The following is a 14,581-nucleotide window of genomic DNA, read 5'->3' as shown; positions in this document are numbered from 1 at the left end:
TTCCATATGTATTGGGAATGTCTCAGCTGCTTCTGAAGTCCTGACTGACCACACCCCTCTGCATCCTCGTTTATGCCATGAGATCCAATCTTCTGTGCTGGTATGATTGATTCAGGCAAATAATGGGTCCTTTCCATGTAGTGTTTAGAGCTCTTTAGGAGCAAGAACTGGAAGTACAACACTCCTAAGGACGTGTTCTCCTAGAACAGATAGAACCTGGGATGTAGTGGTCCTGTCCCCCATTAATGCATCACTGATGCCATCACCTGAACTGCTTGGCACTAGCATCACCTTGGCACTACTAGCAAGTGCTGCTCACCAGGTTGGTGGCAGGTCTGAATGCAGTCTGTCTGACGAGGTGCTGGAGGCCATGAAGCTGGGCATCTCAGTCATTGTTTTGACTTATCTGTCTTCCATGGGTGGACAGTACAGGCCAGAGATATAATTCCCAGGTATTTGCAAAGCAACCACCTTCTACCTTTCTGGCACAGCCAGGTGACTCTGGACAGCATCAGCACTCTTCAGAAAGCTGATGTGAACTTAGTCATATCCTTACACAGCACTTTTTGGCTCTGGATAGAGAAGGGCGGTGTGAAAGACACAGTGTCATCAGACAGATCTTCTAAGTTTCTTGTTAACTTTCCATGCACAAATTACAATCTCTCTCTTCTTTGAAGGCTCCGCTCTCCCAAGATGTGGATCCTAGACCTGCTAAAGCAGCTTGTGCTGCGAACAATGAAACGGAGTTAAATGTCAATTCTGAACAAAACCCTTGGCTCACCCATCAGTAAGGGAAGAGAAAGACAAGTTTGTCTGTCCTCACCAGCTGATGTCCTCACTGGGAAGAAAGAACAAAGAGACCAAACATGAACTAAAAATGTATCAGGGAGGTATGAATCTTCTCTGAGAGAGAGCAAACCCCCTCTGGCCTTGAGCAGCATTTTATTCCTGTAGGTATTTTGCAATTGTTACATGGATGGAGGGAGGACTGTGTTGCATGCTGATTACACCAAGGCTTGGTTCATGCTTGTGAGGGGAATACTGTAAGAGAAATACTGCAAACTGAAAGCAGAGCTTCAAGGTAACTTTCTTCTACATCCTATTTTCTGTCTTGTGGGTTGTTGTTTGGTTGGTTGGTTGTTTTTTGGGTTTTTTTTTGTATGGCTCTGTAACAATATCTTAATTGTCTACAGTCTGGTCAATCCCAGGCAAACAGATATGCAGCAGAATGCAGTGGTGCTTGCAAAGGAATTGATTAATAACAGGCAGAAGCTGATTACATTAGAAATGGCTGACATTATCACACTTCTGCTTGAGCTGGAGTTTTACAGGTTTTCCTGTCTCTGAAGAGTGGGCTTTGAGCAATGTGTGGGTATTTTATTTTTGTTATTGTAGCGTGAAGTTGAAATGTATATTCCAGAGTTTCGAATATAATGTCATAGATAATTAAAAGCACTCTTTGTGGTTTTGCTGTACAATTTGCTAAAAAGTTTACAGTGAGATTAAGGCACTGGAGGGCATCAAGCAGCTTTCTGTTTCCCTTTCTTTAACTGGTAATCATTTATAAAGTTGTGTGATATTTCCTTTTAAGTGTGAAATGCCTGATAGCAGAAAAAAACCCCAAAACCTACTTATAAAAAAAAATAAAACCTACTTAGACCTCCCTTGGCTGAGTGTGCTGTCTGGGAGATCACTTGTCACAGTCATGCCAAGGAAATTGCATCCCCAAAAGCAGGATTTCAAGATGAAATTTGAGCCTTTGGAGTGGATTTCATGGAAGAGAAAACAGAGCAACCTGGAAACAGGCCATTCTCAGAAGCTGGAGCAAATTGGAAGGCTCCCAGCCTGAGAGATTGTGAATTAGGGGAACAATCTTGGTCTGTTCCAGAAACCCGTGAATGCTGCTGTGGCTCATGGCCCAGCTCAGTCTGCATAATGGACACCTGCAACCACGCACAGCTTGTTCTGTTAAACAGCATAAAAGCTCCATGTGTACAAAGAGATCTGTATTTTTGTCCAAGACTGGAGCAGCAGCTTGATCCAGCAGCAGGAGATCGCTTTGCTGCCGCCTGGAATACTTCCCACAGAGGATTCCCAGACGGATGCTGTCTGCCACTATGGCATGGCAATTGCAAGATCAGTTCTTTGGCTCTCTGCTTTCCTCTTCATGCCACTCACTCAGGATCAGCTTCAGAACAGACTCAGGTAGCAGCAAGTTCCTGAAGCCCATCTGCCCAGGCTGCCAACACAGCAGTGTGCCATGGCTAGGGGCACCAATGCTGTGCTTCCTCAAGCAATAATATGCTCAGCTCTATTACAGCCATTTCTGCAAAGCTTCAAGAATGAGGTTTGATCCAAAGCCACAGCCACCACTTGCTTTCCAGTCAAGACAGTCTTACTCTGTGCTGAGATGCAATGATAAGGTCAGGCAGACAAATCACCTGCTCAGTGAGCTGCACATGGATCTCATCTCATCTCAGGTCAGGAGAGCAGGAAGCTGTGAGTACTGTGTTACTATGGTGCAAGTGTGAGGCTTTTTCTCTCCTGGGTTTTGGATGTCTGTCATAGATGTGTGGGCTCTGTGTGTTTTGCCTTCTGGTCTCTGTGTTTCTCCACAGAGTCATTGTGTGTCTGTAGATGCTGTACAAAGGCTTCCTGGGGAATTCAGAGCTGCTCACATTCATCCATTCTGATGCTGGCAATTCCACCTCATCAGGCAAGAAAGAGACTTCACCCCTGTGAGTACAGAGGTTCATGCTCTGTAGGGGAGAGCAGCAAAATTCATGAGGTCTTCCTTTGAATCAAGAAGGGGATAAGGTGTGCTTGGGATTGCCTTGGAAATGCAGCAGCACTAATAGTGTTGGGAGAGAACGTTATGGAATGGTACAGAATGTTATAGAAGAGAATCAAAATGGAAATAGAAATAGAAATAAGAACTAGAAATATAGAAATAGAAATAAATAGAAGTAGGAATAGAAGTAGGAATGGAATGGAATGGAATGGAATGGAATGGAATGGAATGGAATGGAATGGAATGGAATGGAATGGAATGGAATGGAATGGAATGTTATGGAATGGAATGGAATGGAATGGAATGGAATGGAATAGAATAGAATAGAATAGAATAGAATAGAATAGAATAGAATAGAATAGAATAGAATAGAATAGAATAGAATAGAATAGAATAGAATAGAATAGAATAGAATAGAATAGAATAGAATAGAATAGGAGAGAGATCAACACCTCCCCTTCCACTTCCCCTCATCAAGAAGCAGTAGAGAGCAATGAGGTCACCCCGCAGTCTCTTCTTCTCTAAACTAGACAAACCCAGTCCTTAGTGTCCTCAAGGGACATTCATTTCTGCACTGTCCCCAGATTTGTTGCCCTCCTCTGGATGCATTCCAGTACCTTCACATTCTTCTTATAGTGTGGGACCCAGAACTGCACAGTCCTCAAGGTGAGGTCACAACAATGCTAAACACAGTGGGATAATCTCTTCTAACTGGCTGGTCATGCTGTGTGTCAGGGGCTGGGTTGAATCTGCTGCTGTGTGCTCAGTACCTTGGTGTTGTCATGCCAGCTTCAAAATGGAAATGCTGTCTGGAGCAAACTATCATGGGGCTTGAAGTTTAGATTGTATCATGAGAGGCTTCCTGTTCTGATTGTTGCTTCTGGTTTCTGGGTTTTGGGGTGTTGGCCTTTTCTGCTGGGTGAGCTGCCAGTCAGGGAGTGGGGGGGTCATTGGCTTCTGCTGCTGCTTCTGCATTTTGCTGCATTTCTGCAAACAGGCTAAGGTAATTGGGCATTGTATTATCTCATTATCCCTCATTAAATCCCTGATCTCAACCCAGGGATTTTTTGGGGGTTTTTTTTGGTGTTAATTTCCCTTCCACCTATGTGGGGGGAATGGGGCTTGTGAGAGATGGCTGTGTTAACCCAGGACGCTCCAATGCAAACCAGGATGTGGCTTTCCCTCTTGGCTGCCAGGGCTCATTGCTGACAAGTTTTCAGCCTACTGTCAACCAGCAGCCCCAAACTCCTTTCTGCAGGGCTGCTCTCCGATCACTCCTCTTCACATTTCTACTTGTATCCAGTGTTACTCTATCCCCGCTGCAGAATCTGGCATTTGGACTTGTTCCATTTAATGCATTGATGATTCCCCAGCACTGCAGTAGCACTGCAAGGCCTCTTTTTCCTTAAGACAGTCAACAGCAGCCCCCAGTATGGTATTGTCAGCAAAGGTGGTAATAGAGTATTCATCTCCTGCATCCAGATCATCCATATATATTCTGAACAGAAAATGAACCCTGAGGACAGCACTCATGACTGGTTGCCAACCAGATGTAGTTGCCCAATCACTACAATCTTTTGATTCTTGACCTTCAGCCAGTTAATTCTTCAGCAAGCACACCATGAAACCCCCCACCTTAATCTTGGTATGTCCAGAAGGATGCTGTGAGGAACAGTAGCAAAACCTTTATGAAGATTCAGAAAAACAACATCCACCACTGTGCTTTCATTCTCTGTCCAGGAGACCTTATCATAGAAGGATATAAAATTAGTTAAACAGAACTGAACCCATGTTGACTGAACCTAATGACTGCACTGCTCTTGAAATGCTTTTCAATACTACCCAGGATGATCTCCTCCAGCAACTGAGTTCAGCCTAAAAGAAGTGTGGGTTCCCTGCTCTTCCCTTAACGTTCTTGTAAATGGGAACAACACTGACAAGTTTCCAGTCAGCAGGGATCTGTACATTCTTCCAAGATGGAGGGCATTTGCCTTTTCTCCTTCGGCTCTGTGAACTGTGCTTGAGTCTTGTCTTACCTGTTCCTTTTCAGAAGGACTGGCACTCCAGGTGTAACAATATATTGTTGGAATGCAGGCATGTGGCATGGAATATTAAGAAACTCTCACACTGTGTTGTGTTGCAGTTCCAAAGTGTGACACTGCAACCCAGCATCCCCTTGTCTGTGAAACTGAAATAAAGAGAACAGCTGAAGGCCTTGTGTGGAGACGTTGTTTCTGGGAAAGCTCTGTGAATGTTCTCAAACGAGTTGCAGTTTTTCCTACTGTTGTCCTTTGGCTCAGGTAAGGTCAGCAGGTGCATTCCTATAGTTTGGAGATGAGGCCTATAAAGGAAAATCAGGACAATTGTGGGGAGCAGGGAATAGCTGGCAGGCTTCTTTGCATTTTCTGAGCACTGAGCTTCTGGCTTCCTTAAGAGCAGTCCTGAATATGTGAAGATCCCTGCAAAGCAGCAAGAAGGGACAGGTGAGCTTTGCAACTCTCCCAACAGCTCCAGCTGCAGATGTCAAATGTAAGGAGGTTATAGGAGAGTCTAAGAAGACACTTCTGACAAGTCACAAGGTTCAGACTAGACTCCTGTGCTTTCTAAACTCCTCAGATTAAAGTCTGCGTGTGACTGGATCCATTCTTAGCCCCTGATTATAATGAAGATTTCAGATCCCAGGTTATACCACAGTCCGGTTTATAGTAGTGTTGTGCAAGACCCCCAGTGCTTTCCCATTTCAACTAAGCAAACGTTCAAGTGAAAATCAGTTACAGTTTGTGGCCTGAGGCCTCCTCTCTCCAGTCTCTCATGCTAAGCAGTCACTCAAGCTGAGTTAAGCAAAACAACTTTCAGTTCAATCTAGTTTAAAACGATCACAAAATTAATTTGAATATTGTACACCTTATTTTTATTCACAACACTCCCCTCTTTGCTCTATCCAGCAGACCTGATATTATTTTAAGTGGAGTTGTAGCCTCCACTGTTTGTTTTCTAAGAGTTAGAGTGGTTTTAAACGCTTCCCCATACATTGCACGTTCATTTCCTGGAACTCCACAGCGGCTCGGCAGAAGTAATCTCAATCTAAGGTAATTCTCATTGCCAGTGACGAGCACCATTGATACTGGTGATTTTATCTGGTCGTCATTGACAGTTCGCAGCAGGAGGCTATGGTTAGGACCCTTTAGCTATTCCTAGGACCTCGCTAAACATCACGTAATCAATTTGCTCTTTCCAATGACACATTTTCTGATAAGACAAGATTAGCTTATTTTTCCCTTTATCCTTTACAAAGTTTCTGTTTGAGCCTCTTGGGGTTTACACTTGAATGGTTCCTTTAATGGCCCTGTCATCGGTGTCCTTAGATTCGTGCTCTTTGCTATTGTTCAGGTTATCTCCTCCTCTTTAGCGTTTGTAATATCAGGGGGTTTAATTAATTACCTCCTCTACTTGCCTTTTGTAGCGGCTTACCATATGCCCCTACACAGATACATGAGTTCGGGTGTGACCCGTGAGTGCAGGGACCTTCAGAGTGTTTCCAAGCCGGGGTAGTAACATCAGTAGAGAAAGGTCTGGATAACTCCAGAATATGCAAACAAGTGGCAGAGTGTCGACATTTCTGTGGATCTGGGGACATGTTTCACTAATGTGTTAGAAAGTGACACAGCTCATCCTTGGCAGGGTCAGCAGGCGGCAGGGCAGAACACAGCTCTCAATTCAGGACAGAAAAGTGTTTGAATCCACATGTATGTAACAATGGGTGAAAAAATATAATTAGGGTCATCTGTCCTAGAATCAGCACTGCTGTTCTCGTGTGGTGATGAGCAGAGGTGATGTGGCACACTTTCCTTTGGGGATTTTTCCCTGACACCAGTCTTTTCCATCCGCTTTTGAACAGAGAGAGTACCTGGGAGAAGCAGTGTCTAAGGACAGAAGCAGAGGAACCATTCCCGCTGAAGACGCTAAGTGGCGGTGTTGACCACGGACACGCAGCTTCCTCTCCCCGCCCGGGCTCTGCAGCACCGACACACAAAAACAGTCGAGACAGCTGCTCGGGAACTGCAGAGGGAAACGCAGCCGAGCTGCTCGGGGGCTTGCAGAAGCCTGAATTCCTGAAAAGTACGGCTCCGCCTCGGACGCTGCTTGCAAATGCTGGCAAGCAGGGAGGACTCTGTCTGTCTTTTGCGGAGAGCAATGGCGTGGAACGGGAGACGGAACAGAGGCAGCCTCAGGCAAGTGATCTTGTTCCTTCTGTGCGTTTGCGTGTGGCAGAGCGGGGCCGAAAGCCTCCGCTATTCTGTGGCGGAGGAAATGGAGAGGGACTCCTTTGTGGGCAATATTGCCCAGGACCTGGGGCTGGATCCGAGCCAGCTGGCAGCTCGCAAGGCGCGCGTTGTGTCCGAGGGGAACCAGCAGCTTTTCCATCTCAACCCGAGCACCGGAGTGCTGACGGCCACGGAATCTCTGGACCGAGAGGAGATCTGTCCTCAGAGCGCGACCTGCAAGCTCTTCTTTACTCTCTTCTTTGACAATCCTTTGCAGCTGATCCGAGGGGAGGTGGAGGTTCATGACGTGAATGACAACTCTCCCGTGTTCCCTAAGACAGAGATGGTTTTAGAGATTTCCGAAACGGCATCTGCAGGGTCCCGTTTCCCTTTGGAAAGTGCCCGTGACAAGGACGTAGGTAGCAACGGCCTGCAGAATTACAGCCTCCAGTCCAACTCGCATTTCTCCCTATCTTTCGGAAAGGGGAAAGGAGGAGGAAAATATCCAGAGCTCGTCCTAAAGAGACAGCTGGACAGAGAAGAACAGCGAGAAATACATTTACTCCTAATTGCAGTGGACGGGGGTTCGCCTCCAAGGTCAGGTACGGCTCAGATCCAGATCGTGGTGCTGGACGCCAATGACAACACCCCGATGTTCAATCGCGAGATCTACGAAGTGAGCCTGGCAGAGAACAGCCCGCCGGGGCAACTGGTGGCCAGAGTCGAGGCAAGAGATGCTGACGAAGAGTCCTACGGGAAAGTGCAGTACACCTTCACACAGACACTGGAGGGGTCTCAGCAGCTCTTCGATCTTAACCCTGACACGGGGGAGATTCGTGTGACAGGAAAACTGGACTTCGAGGATACGAAAAAACACGAGATGATGGTTAAAGCCACTGACGGCGGAGGGCTGTATACTACTTGCAAAGTGCTGGTGGAGGTGGTGGACGTGAACGACAACGCCCCGGAGATAGCTCTGACCTCCCACACTGCCTCCATTCCCGAGGACGCTCCACCACGCACCGTGGTGGCCCTCTTCAGCGTGCGGGACAGAGACGCCGGCGACAACGGCAGGACAGAGTGCACCATCGAAGGGGACTTGCCCTTCACTCTCACCCCCACTGTCGATAATTTCTACGAGCTGAGAACCAACGCGGCACTCGACAGGGAGACGACAGCAGAGTATAACATCAGCATCCGAGCGACGGACTGGGGCCCGCGGCGCCTGAGCTCTCGGCAAAGCCTGTGGGTGCATGTGTCGGATGTGAACGACAACGCGCCCGCCTTCAGCCAGGAGCTTTACAGCATGTGGGTGACGGAGAACAACAGCCCCATGGTGCGCATCGGCAGCGTGCAGGCCAGCGACGCGGACGCGGGCAGCAACGCCCGCGTGCAGTACGCGCTGGAGCGGGAGGAGGGCCAGGAGCAGCCCGCGCTGTCGGTCAGCTCGGAGAGCGGCGACGTGTACGTGGTGCGGTCGCTGGACTACGAGCGGCTGCGCGCCTTGGAGGTGTGGGTGCGCGCGGCCGACGGCGGCTCGCCGGCGCTGAGCGCGCGGGCGCTGCTGCGCGTGCTGGTGCGCGACGAGAACGACAACGCGCCGGTGGTGCTGCACCCGGGCGCCGAGAGCAGCGCGGGCGCGGGCGAGCTGGTGCCGCGCTGGGCGCCGGCAGGCTACCTGGTGGCCAAGGTGGTGGCGGTGGACGCGGACGCGGGGCAGAACGCGTGGCTGTCGTACGAGCTGGCCAAGGCCACGGAGCCGGGGCTCTTCCGCCTGGGGCTGCACAGCGGCGAGGTGCGCACGGCGCGGGCCGTGGCCGAGCGCGACGCGCCCCGACACAGGCTCGTCGTGCTCGTGCGAGACCGCGGACAGCCGCCGCGCTCGGCCAGCGCCACCCTCGCCATCGCCCTGCTCCACGACTTCTCCGACGCCCACCTGCGCCTCAGCCACGAGGCGCCGCCCGCCGAGCCCGACGACACGCTCACTCTCTACCTCATCGCCTGCCTGGCCTGCGTGTCCGCGCTCTGCCTGGCCACCGGCCTGGCCGCCCTGCTGATGAAGCTGCGGCGGGACAGACAGAGAAGCGCCGAGCCCTTGCCCACCTTCCCGACGGCTGTGGCCGAGAGCGACGCAGGCTCCCTACCCCGCAGCCTGATGTACGACGTGTGCTTGGCCACTGGTAGCCTGAGCAGTGACTTTCACTTCCTCGGTCCCCTCTTGCCCTGCTTTCCTGCCGGGATGCCCTCCGGTGTGGCCCCTCAGCGTAGCTCAGTGTGCTCTCAAGAGGCATCCAGCGTCGTGGAAGGAGGAGACTGTGCTGCACAGGTGAGGGAGCGCAGCGGGTCAAGGCTATGTGTAGCGAGCAGGGGACAGTGTGGGGTGGGGATTCAGGCACAGCTGTGGGTCAGGTGTGTAGGTTTTGTGTAGCTGGTGTTTAAAGAGCTACAGTGACGTGGGGTGGTTAGAGAAAGCCACTGGCCAGGGCTTCCTGGGAGAATCAAGGGTGTGTCATCTTCTTGCCAAATGCTAATCTATTGCAGGGGTCTGCAGCCAGGTCTATGTCATGATATTCCCCTAACATGAAGTATTCATGTCATCATAACATGGGGCAGCTGGAGCATGAAATGGTGTTGAAGCAGGGTTAAGGATATGTGAGCCACCACAGTGGCTCATATCTGTGCTGAGCAGAGGATGTAATGTTTATGAGAAATATGGGGGAGGAGGTTATTTGTGCTCTTAGCATCTTAATTTGCAACCTCCAGCTCAACCAATGTTTGCAGCAGTGCCTTGGTGACATCTGCAGTAAAGAGTATTTTCTGTGTTTAGATATTCCCTTGTTCAAGTCAGAGACCCAGCACCTGCTCCAATGTTATCTTTGCCTTTGGGTAGATGAGGGTGCTGTCACACACACACACACATGCACAGACACACACACAAGCAGTGATGTCAGACATGCCCTCTAAGCTTCTTGATGATGACTGTTTACCTTCAATACCCACATGGGAACTCTCCTTTGTAGGGCAGAGCTCCTGTCTCTGAAGACAAGAGTCCCAGACCTGTGGAAGAAGCTTGTACTGCAGACAGGGGGATGGAGCTAAATGTCAGTTCTGATCAAAACCCTTGGCTCACCCATCAGTGAGTGAGGAGAATGACAAGTTTGTCTGTACTCACCACCTAAGGTCTTCACAGGGAAAAGAGAACAAAGACCAAACATCCACCAAAAAAGCACCTGAGAGGTAGAAATCTTCTTTGAGAGACAGCAAAATCTCTCTCCTTTTGAGCAGTGCTTTATTTGTGTAGATACTTTGGAACTGTGACATGGATGTGGATGAGGACTGTGTTGCATGCTGATTAGACTGAGACTTTGTGTATGATTATGTGTGCTCCTGCTTCAGAACCTAAGTTTTCCCTACATAACATTTTTGTCCTAAGCAGGTGACTCTGTAACTATCTCTTAATTGTCTGCGATCTGGGCAGTCCAGGCAAACATATCTTCAGCAGAATTCAGTGGTGCTTGCAAAGGGATTTCTCAATAACAGACAGAAGCTGATTACATTAGAAACAGCTTACATTGGCACACTTTTGTCTGATCAGGAGTTTACAGGGTCTCCTGAACCTAAAGGGTGGTGTATTAGTTTTGAGTTAAATTAACAAGGCAGGAATTATAAAATATAGTTATTTTATTTTCCCCTAAACCCCACCCCAAAACTGATAGAATTATTTACAGGTTCTATTTGGTCATGAATTCTTCCAGGATGCTTGTGGCAATTTTGATACAATTTAGAGAGTTCAGAGACTGGAAAAGCTATGACACCAACAGCTTCACCCAGAGAGAAAGGACCTGTCTAGACATCTTAAGGCCTGTCTGGATTTGTACTGGGCAGTGTGTCATGGCCTACCACCACAGTGGGCTTTGAGCAATGTGTTCTTTTATTCATATAATGAAGTTCAAAAGAATATTCAAGAGGTTTGGGTGGGCGGGAGGGGAGAGGCTGGAGAGGAGGAGGGAGCTGGTTGTTTGTTTGGGGGTTTTGTTGTTGTTTTGAGTTTTTTCATTTGGTTGGGTTTTTTGGTAGTTTGCTCACAGAGAATTAAAAGCTTTGGGTTTGGTTTTGCAGTAAAATTGTTTAAAATGTTTTCAGTGACATTAAGGCACAGTAGATAGCGCATCAAGAAGCTTCCTGCTTTCCTTTCATTAACTGGTAATGATCTATAAAGTCCTGTGATATTTGCTGTCCCTCACACACCTTTGTGTCAATTATCTGATAGTAGAAATTAATAAAACCTACTTGGAACTCCCTTGGCTTGGTGTGCTGTCTGGAGTATCACTTGTCACACTCATGGTTGAGAAAATTGCCTCCTCAAGAGCAGGATTTCAGGAACAGATCCAACCCTTTGGAGTGGATTTTATGAAGGGGAAAACAGAGCAACCTGGAAATAGGCCATTGTCAGAGGTTGGAACAAAGCAGAGGGCTCCCAGCCTGAGGAATTGTGAATTAGGGCAACAGTCTTGATCTGTTCCAGAAACCCATGATCACTGCTGTGCTTCATGGATCAACTCACTCTGGATTCTGGACACCTGCAACCATGCACAGCTTGTTCAGCTAAACAGCCTAAAAGCTTCCTGTGCACAAAGAGATTTGTATTTTGGTCTCAGGCTGGACTGGCAGCTCCATCCAGCTCACAGTGGCAAAGGATCAACTTTGCTGCTGCCCAGCATCGATTCCCACAGAGGATCCCCAGATCAAGGCTGTCCACTGCCCAGACATGGCCATAACAAGACACATGCTTCGTCTCTCGGCTTTCCTCTCCACGTCAGCTGCTCAAGATTAGCTTCATATTTGACTCAGGTTGCAGTAAGTTCAAGTTCTTGAAGCCCATCAGCCCAGCCTGCCACCAGAGCAGTGTGCCTTGGCTGGGGGTACCAATGATGAACATGATTTCCACTGTGACCCCATCACCATGGAAGACATGACATCAGACAACCCAGGGACACTCAGTACAACTGGTCCTGTACAATTTTAGTGTCCATAAATGGAAAGTCACTGTTCCCACACTCATGGTCCTCTGACTCAGTGGACTGGGCAGCCCAAAGCCAAGAGGCTGGACTAAGAGATGTGAGGCCAGGCTGGCACCTGCATGCTGCCCCTTTGACCTGCTGCCAGTGAACCTGCTGCAGTTCTTTGGGATCAAGATTACTGTGGAGGATATCAGTGACCATTCACCATTTTTTCTGGAAGAACAAGTCACTATTCAAATCCAGAAAACAACTTTTGACCCAGGCTTTTGCTTCCCACTGGAGGGGTGTCAGGTCCTGGATGATGGCAGCAGCAGCATCCAGGCTTAGAGCATCACTCCTGATACAGAGTTCTTAGGTGTCTTTGGGAGTTGCAAAAGGGGCAAAAAAATATGTCAAACTGGTCTTGGAAAAGCCTCTAGACAAAGGGACAGGCAGATATTGGTTTCAGCCTCATTGCCATAGATGGGGCCCTCCACAAAGAATTATGACCACCCAAACCCACATTGTCGCTCAAGGTGTAAAAAACAATGCTCCTGTCTTCACCCAGGAGCTCTGTGTTGTTCAGCTTGTGGAAAAAGCTCTATAGTGTCCTGTGGTTCTTGGCATGGTTGCAACCAATCAGGATGTCAGCATAAATGGGAACATCTCCTCTCAGTTCAGCCAGATCCAGAGTGACCCGGTGTGTGCAGCTGCCCCCGCAAGGAATGAAATTAAAGTCACAAAACCTCTGGACTTTGAAGCAGATGAAAATCACAAATTCAGTGTGTGGAGGGCTATCAGCAATCTGCAAGCTGTTGGAGGAGGTGGTGAATGTGAATGACAATGAACCACAGCTGGTGGTCAGTTCCTTCATCAGTCCCCTCACTGCACAGTGGTCACCATCTTTACTGGACCAGGATGCTGGTGCCAATGTCTCCTGTGCCCTTGAGGACCATCTGTTGTTGTCCCTGCATCTGGCCTATAAAAATACTGTGAGCTGGTAACCATGAGCACACTGGATCAGGAGTTGATGGCACAATGAGTGCTCATAGTCACAGCACCAGATGTGGGACCATCTCACAACCTCATCTTACAACCACTCAGACATTCGTAATGGACATCTCTGATGTCAATGACAGTACACCTGTCCTCAACCAGTCATCATACACCATGTAAGTGCATGAGAACAATATTCCAAGGGGACTTGTTGGAGTTGTCAGTGCTTCTGATGCTGACCAGGGGCTCAATGCCAACATGACCTATTCCCTGTCACAAACCCATCCCACACAGCAGCCACACTGCTCCTGCATCTCTGTGAACTCTGAGAATGCACACATCTATGTGCTGTGGTCCCTGGACTATGAGCAGGTGAGGCAGATCAAGGTCTTGGTGAGCACCTCTGATGTGGGATCATCACCTCTTAGTGATCCCCATCCACCTTGTTGTCGTGGATGTCACGTCCACAACTCACAAGGTGTGCAGGAGAAAGGAACTGAAGGGTGGACACGTTTATGTTGCTGGCAACCTGCAGGGCACCCTGGCTGATGCAGCCATGACAGATGCCCATGCCTATTGTTATGAGATCAGGCTCACAATAGGCTTGAAAACAGCTTCCTGAAGCCCATTCTGCCCAGCCTGCCACCACAGCACCATACCATAGGCAGCACTACTGATGGTGAAGGGGACTTCCCTGTTGGCCTTGTCGCTGCAGAGGACATGGCACCAGAGAGCCCAGTGACACTCTCTGTGGAACAGCTCAACAGCCTTTCCTTTCACTAGCATGGAATCAGCACAGCCAGAGGTTTTGGGTGTCACAGTAGGAATGGATCCAAGCTACAATATCTGACAATGGTTCCTTCAGGGGAAATCTGCATTTGCAAATTGTGTTACTGATTTCCCACAAATTCTGTCAGAAGAAAGTTTTCTTACCCTTCAAAACCCAAACAATTAAAACAAATTAAAGGCTCCCTCCTTCTTCTTCACTACTGTGGTTTCCAAAAAGACTCAAGAGTTCCAGAGGTCCCAGATAAGTTCTTCTCTCACTTGCTCTTAGGCAAGACCATAGACATCTTATCCTTCAATTCTTACTAATTTTAATTGTCCTCATTATGAATTTGTGAGTATTCTAAGTGGGGTGCAAGGACATGGCTCTTTATTCTCTGGATTCTGGATGTATCTGTCTGTGATGTGTGGGTTCTGTGTGTTTTGCCTTGTGATCATCCTATGTGTGCATACAGCCAGTTGTGTGTCTGCATGTGCTGCACACAGGCTGACAGGCAAAGCAGGGACTTGCTCACATCCAGCTGTTGCAATGCTCCCAAATCCAGATCAGCAGGCAAAAAGGGCACTTTGAGCCTTTGACTAAAACAGTCTCCTCTCTAGGGGAGACAATGAAAATACACATAATCTTTCTTTGGCCCATAAGAGGTTGCTGAGGTTGTTTCCTTCAAATTGTACTGAATACACAGGAGCACCAAGGGGGTTGTGTGCTGAGTTGTGAAAATATATTCATTATCTTTGGGTGC

General features: G+C 48.4%; 1 protein-coding gene across 1 annotated transcript; it reads left to right on the top strand.

Moving 5' to 3' along the window:
- The first annotated feature begins 7,024 nt into the window (after positions 1-7,024).
- Positions 7,025-12,404, top strand: LOC128972865 (protocadherin beta-15-like). The gene is made up of 4 exons (XM_054388992.1): positions 7,025-9,382; positions 10,077-10,157; positions 11,942-12,070; positions 12,237-12,404. The coding sequence occupies exons 1-4, from the start codon at positions 7,103-7,105 to the stop codon at positions 12,402-12,404; spliced, it is 2,658 nt and encodes an 885-aa protein (XP_054244967.1). The 5' UTR covers positions 7,025-7,102.
- The last annotated feature ends 2,177 nt before the right edge of the window (positions 12,405-14,581 follow it).

Source organism: Indicator indicator, chromosome 18 (assembly GCF_027791375.1).
Source record: "Indicator indicator isolate 239-I01 chromosome 18, UM_Iind_1.1, whole genome shotgun sequence".
In the NCBI taxonomy this organism is placed as follows: domain Eukaryota; kingdom Metazoa; phylum Chordata; class Aves; order Piciformes; family Indicatoridae; genus Indicator; species Indicator indicator.
The sequence above is the reverse complement of the archived record's forward strand: the minus strand, read 5'-3'. Positions and strand labels throughout refer to the sequence as shown.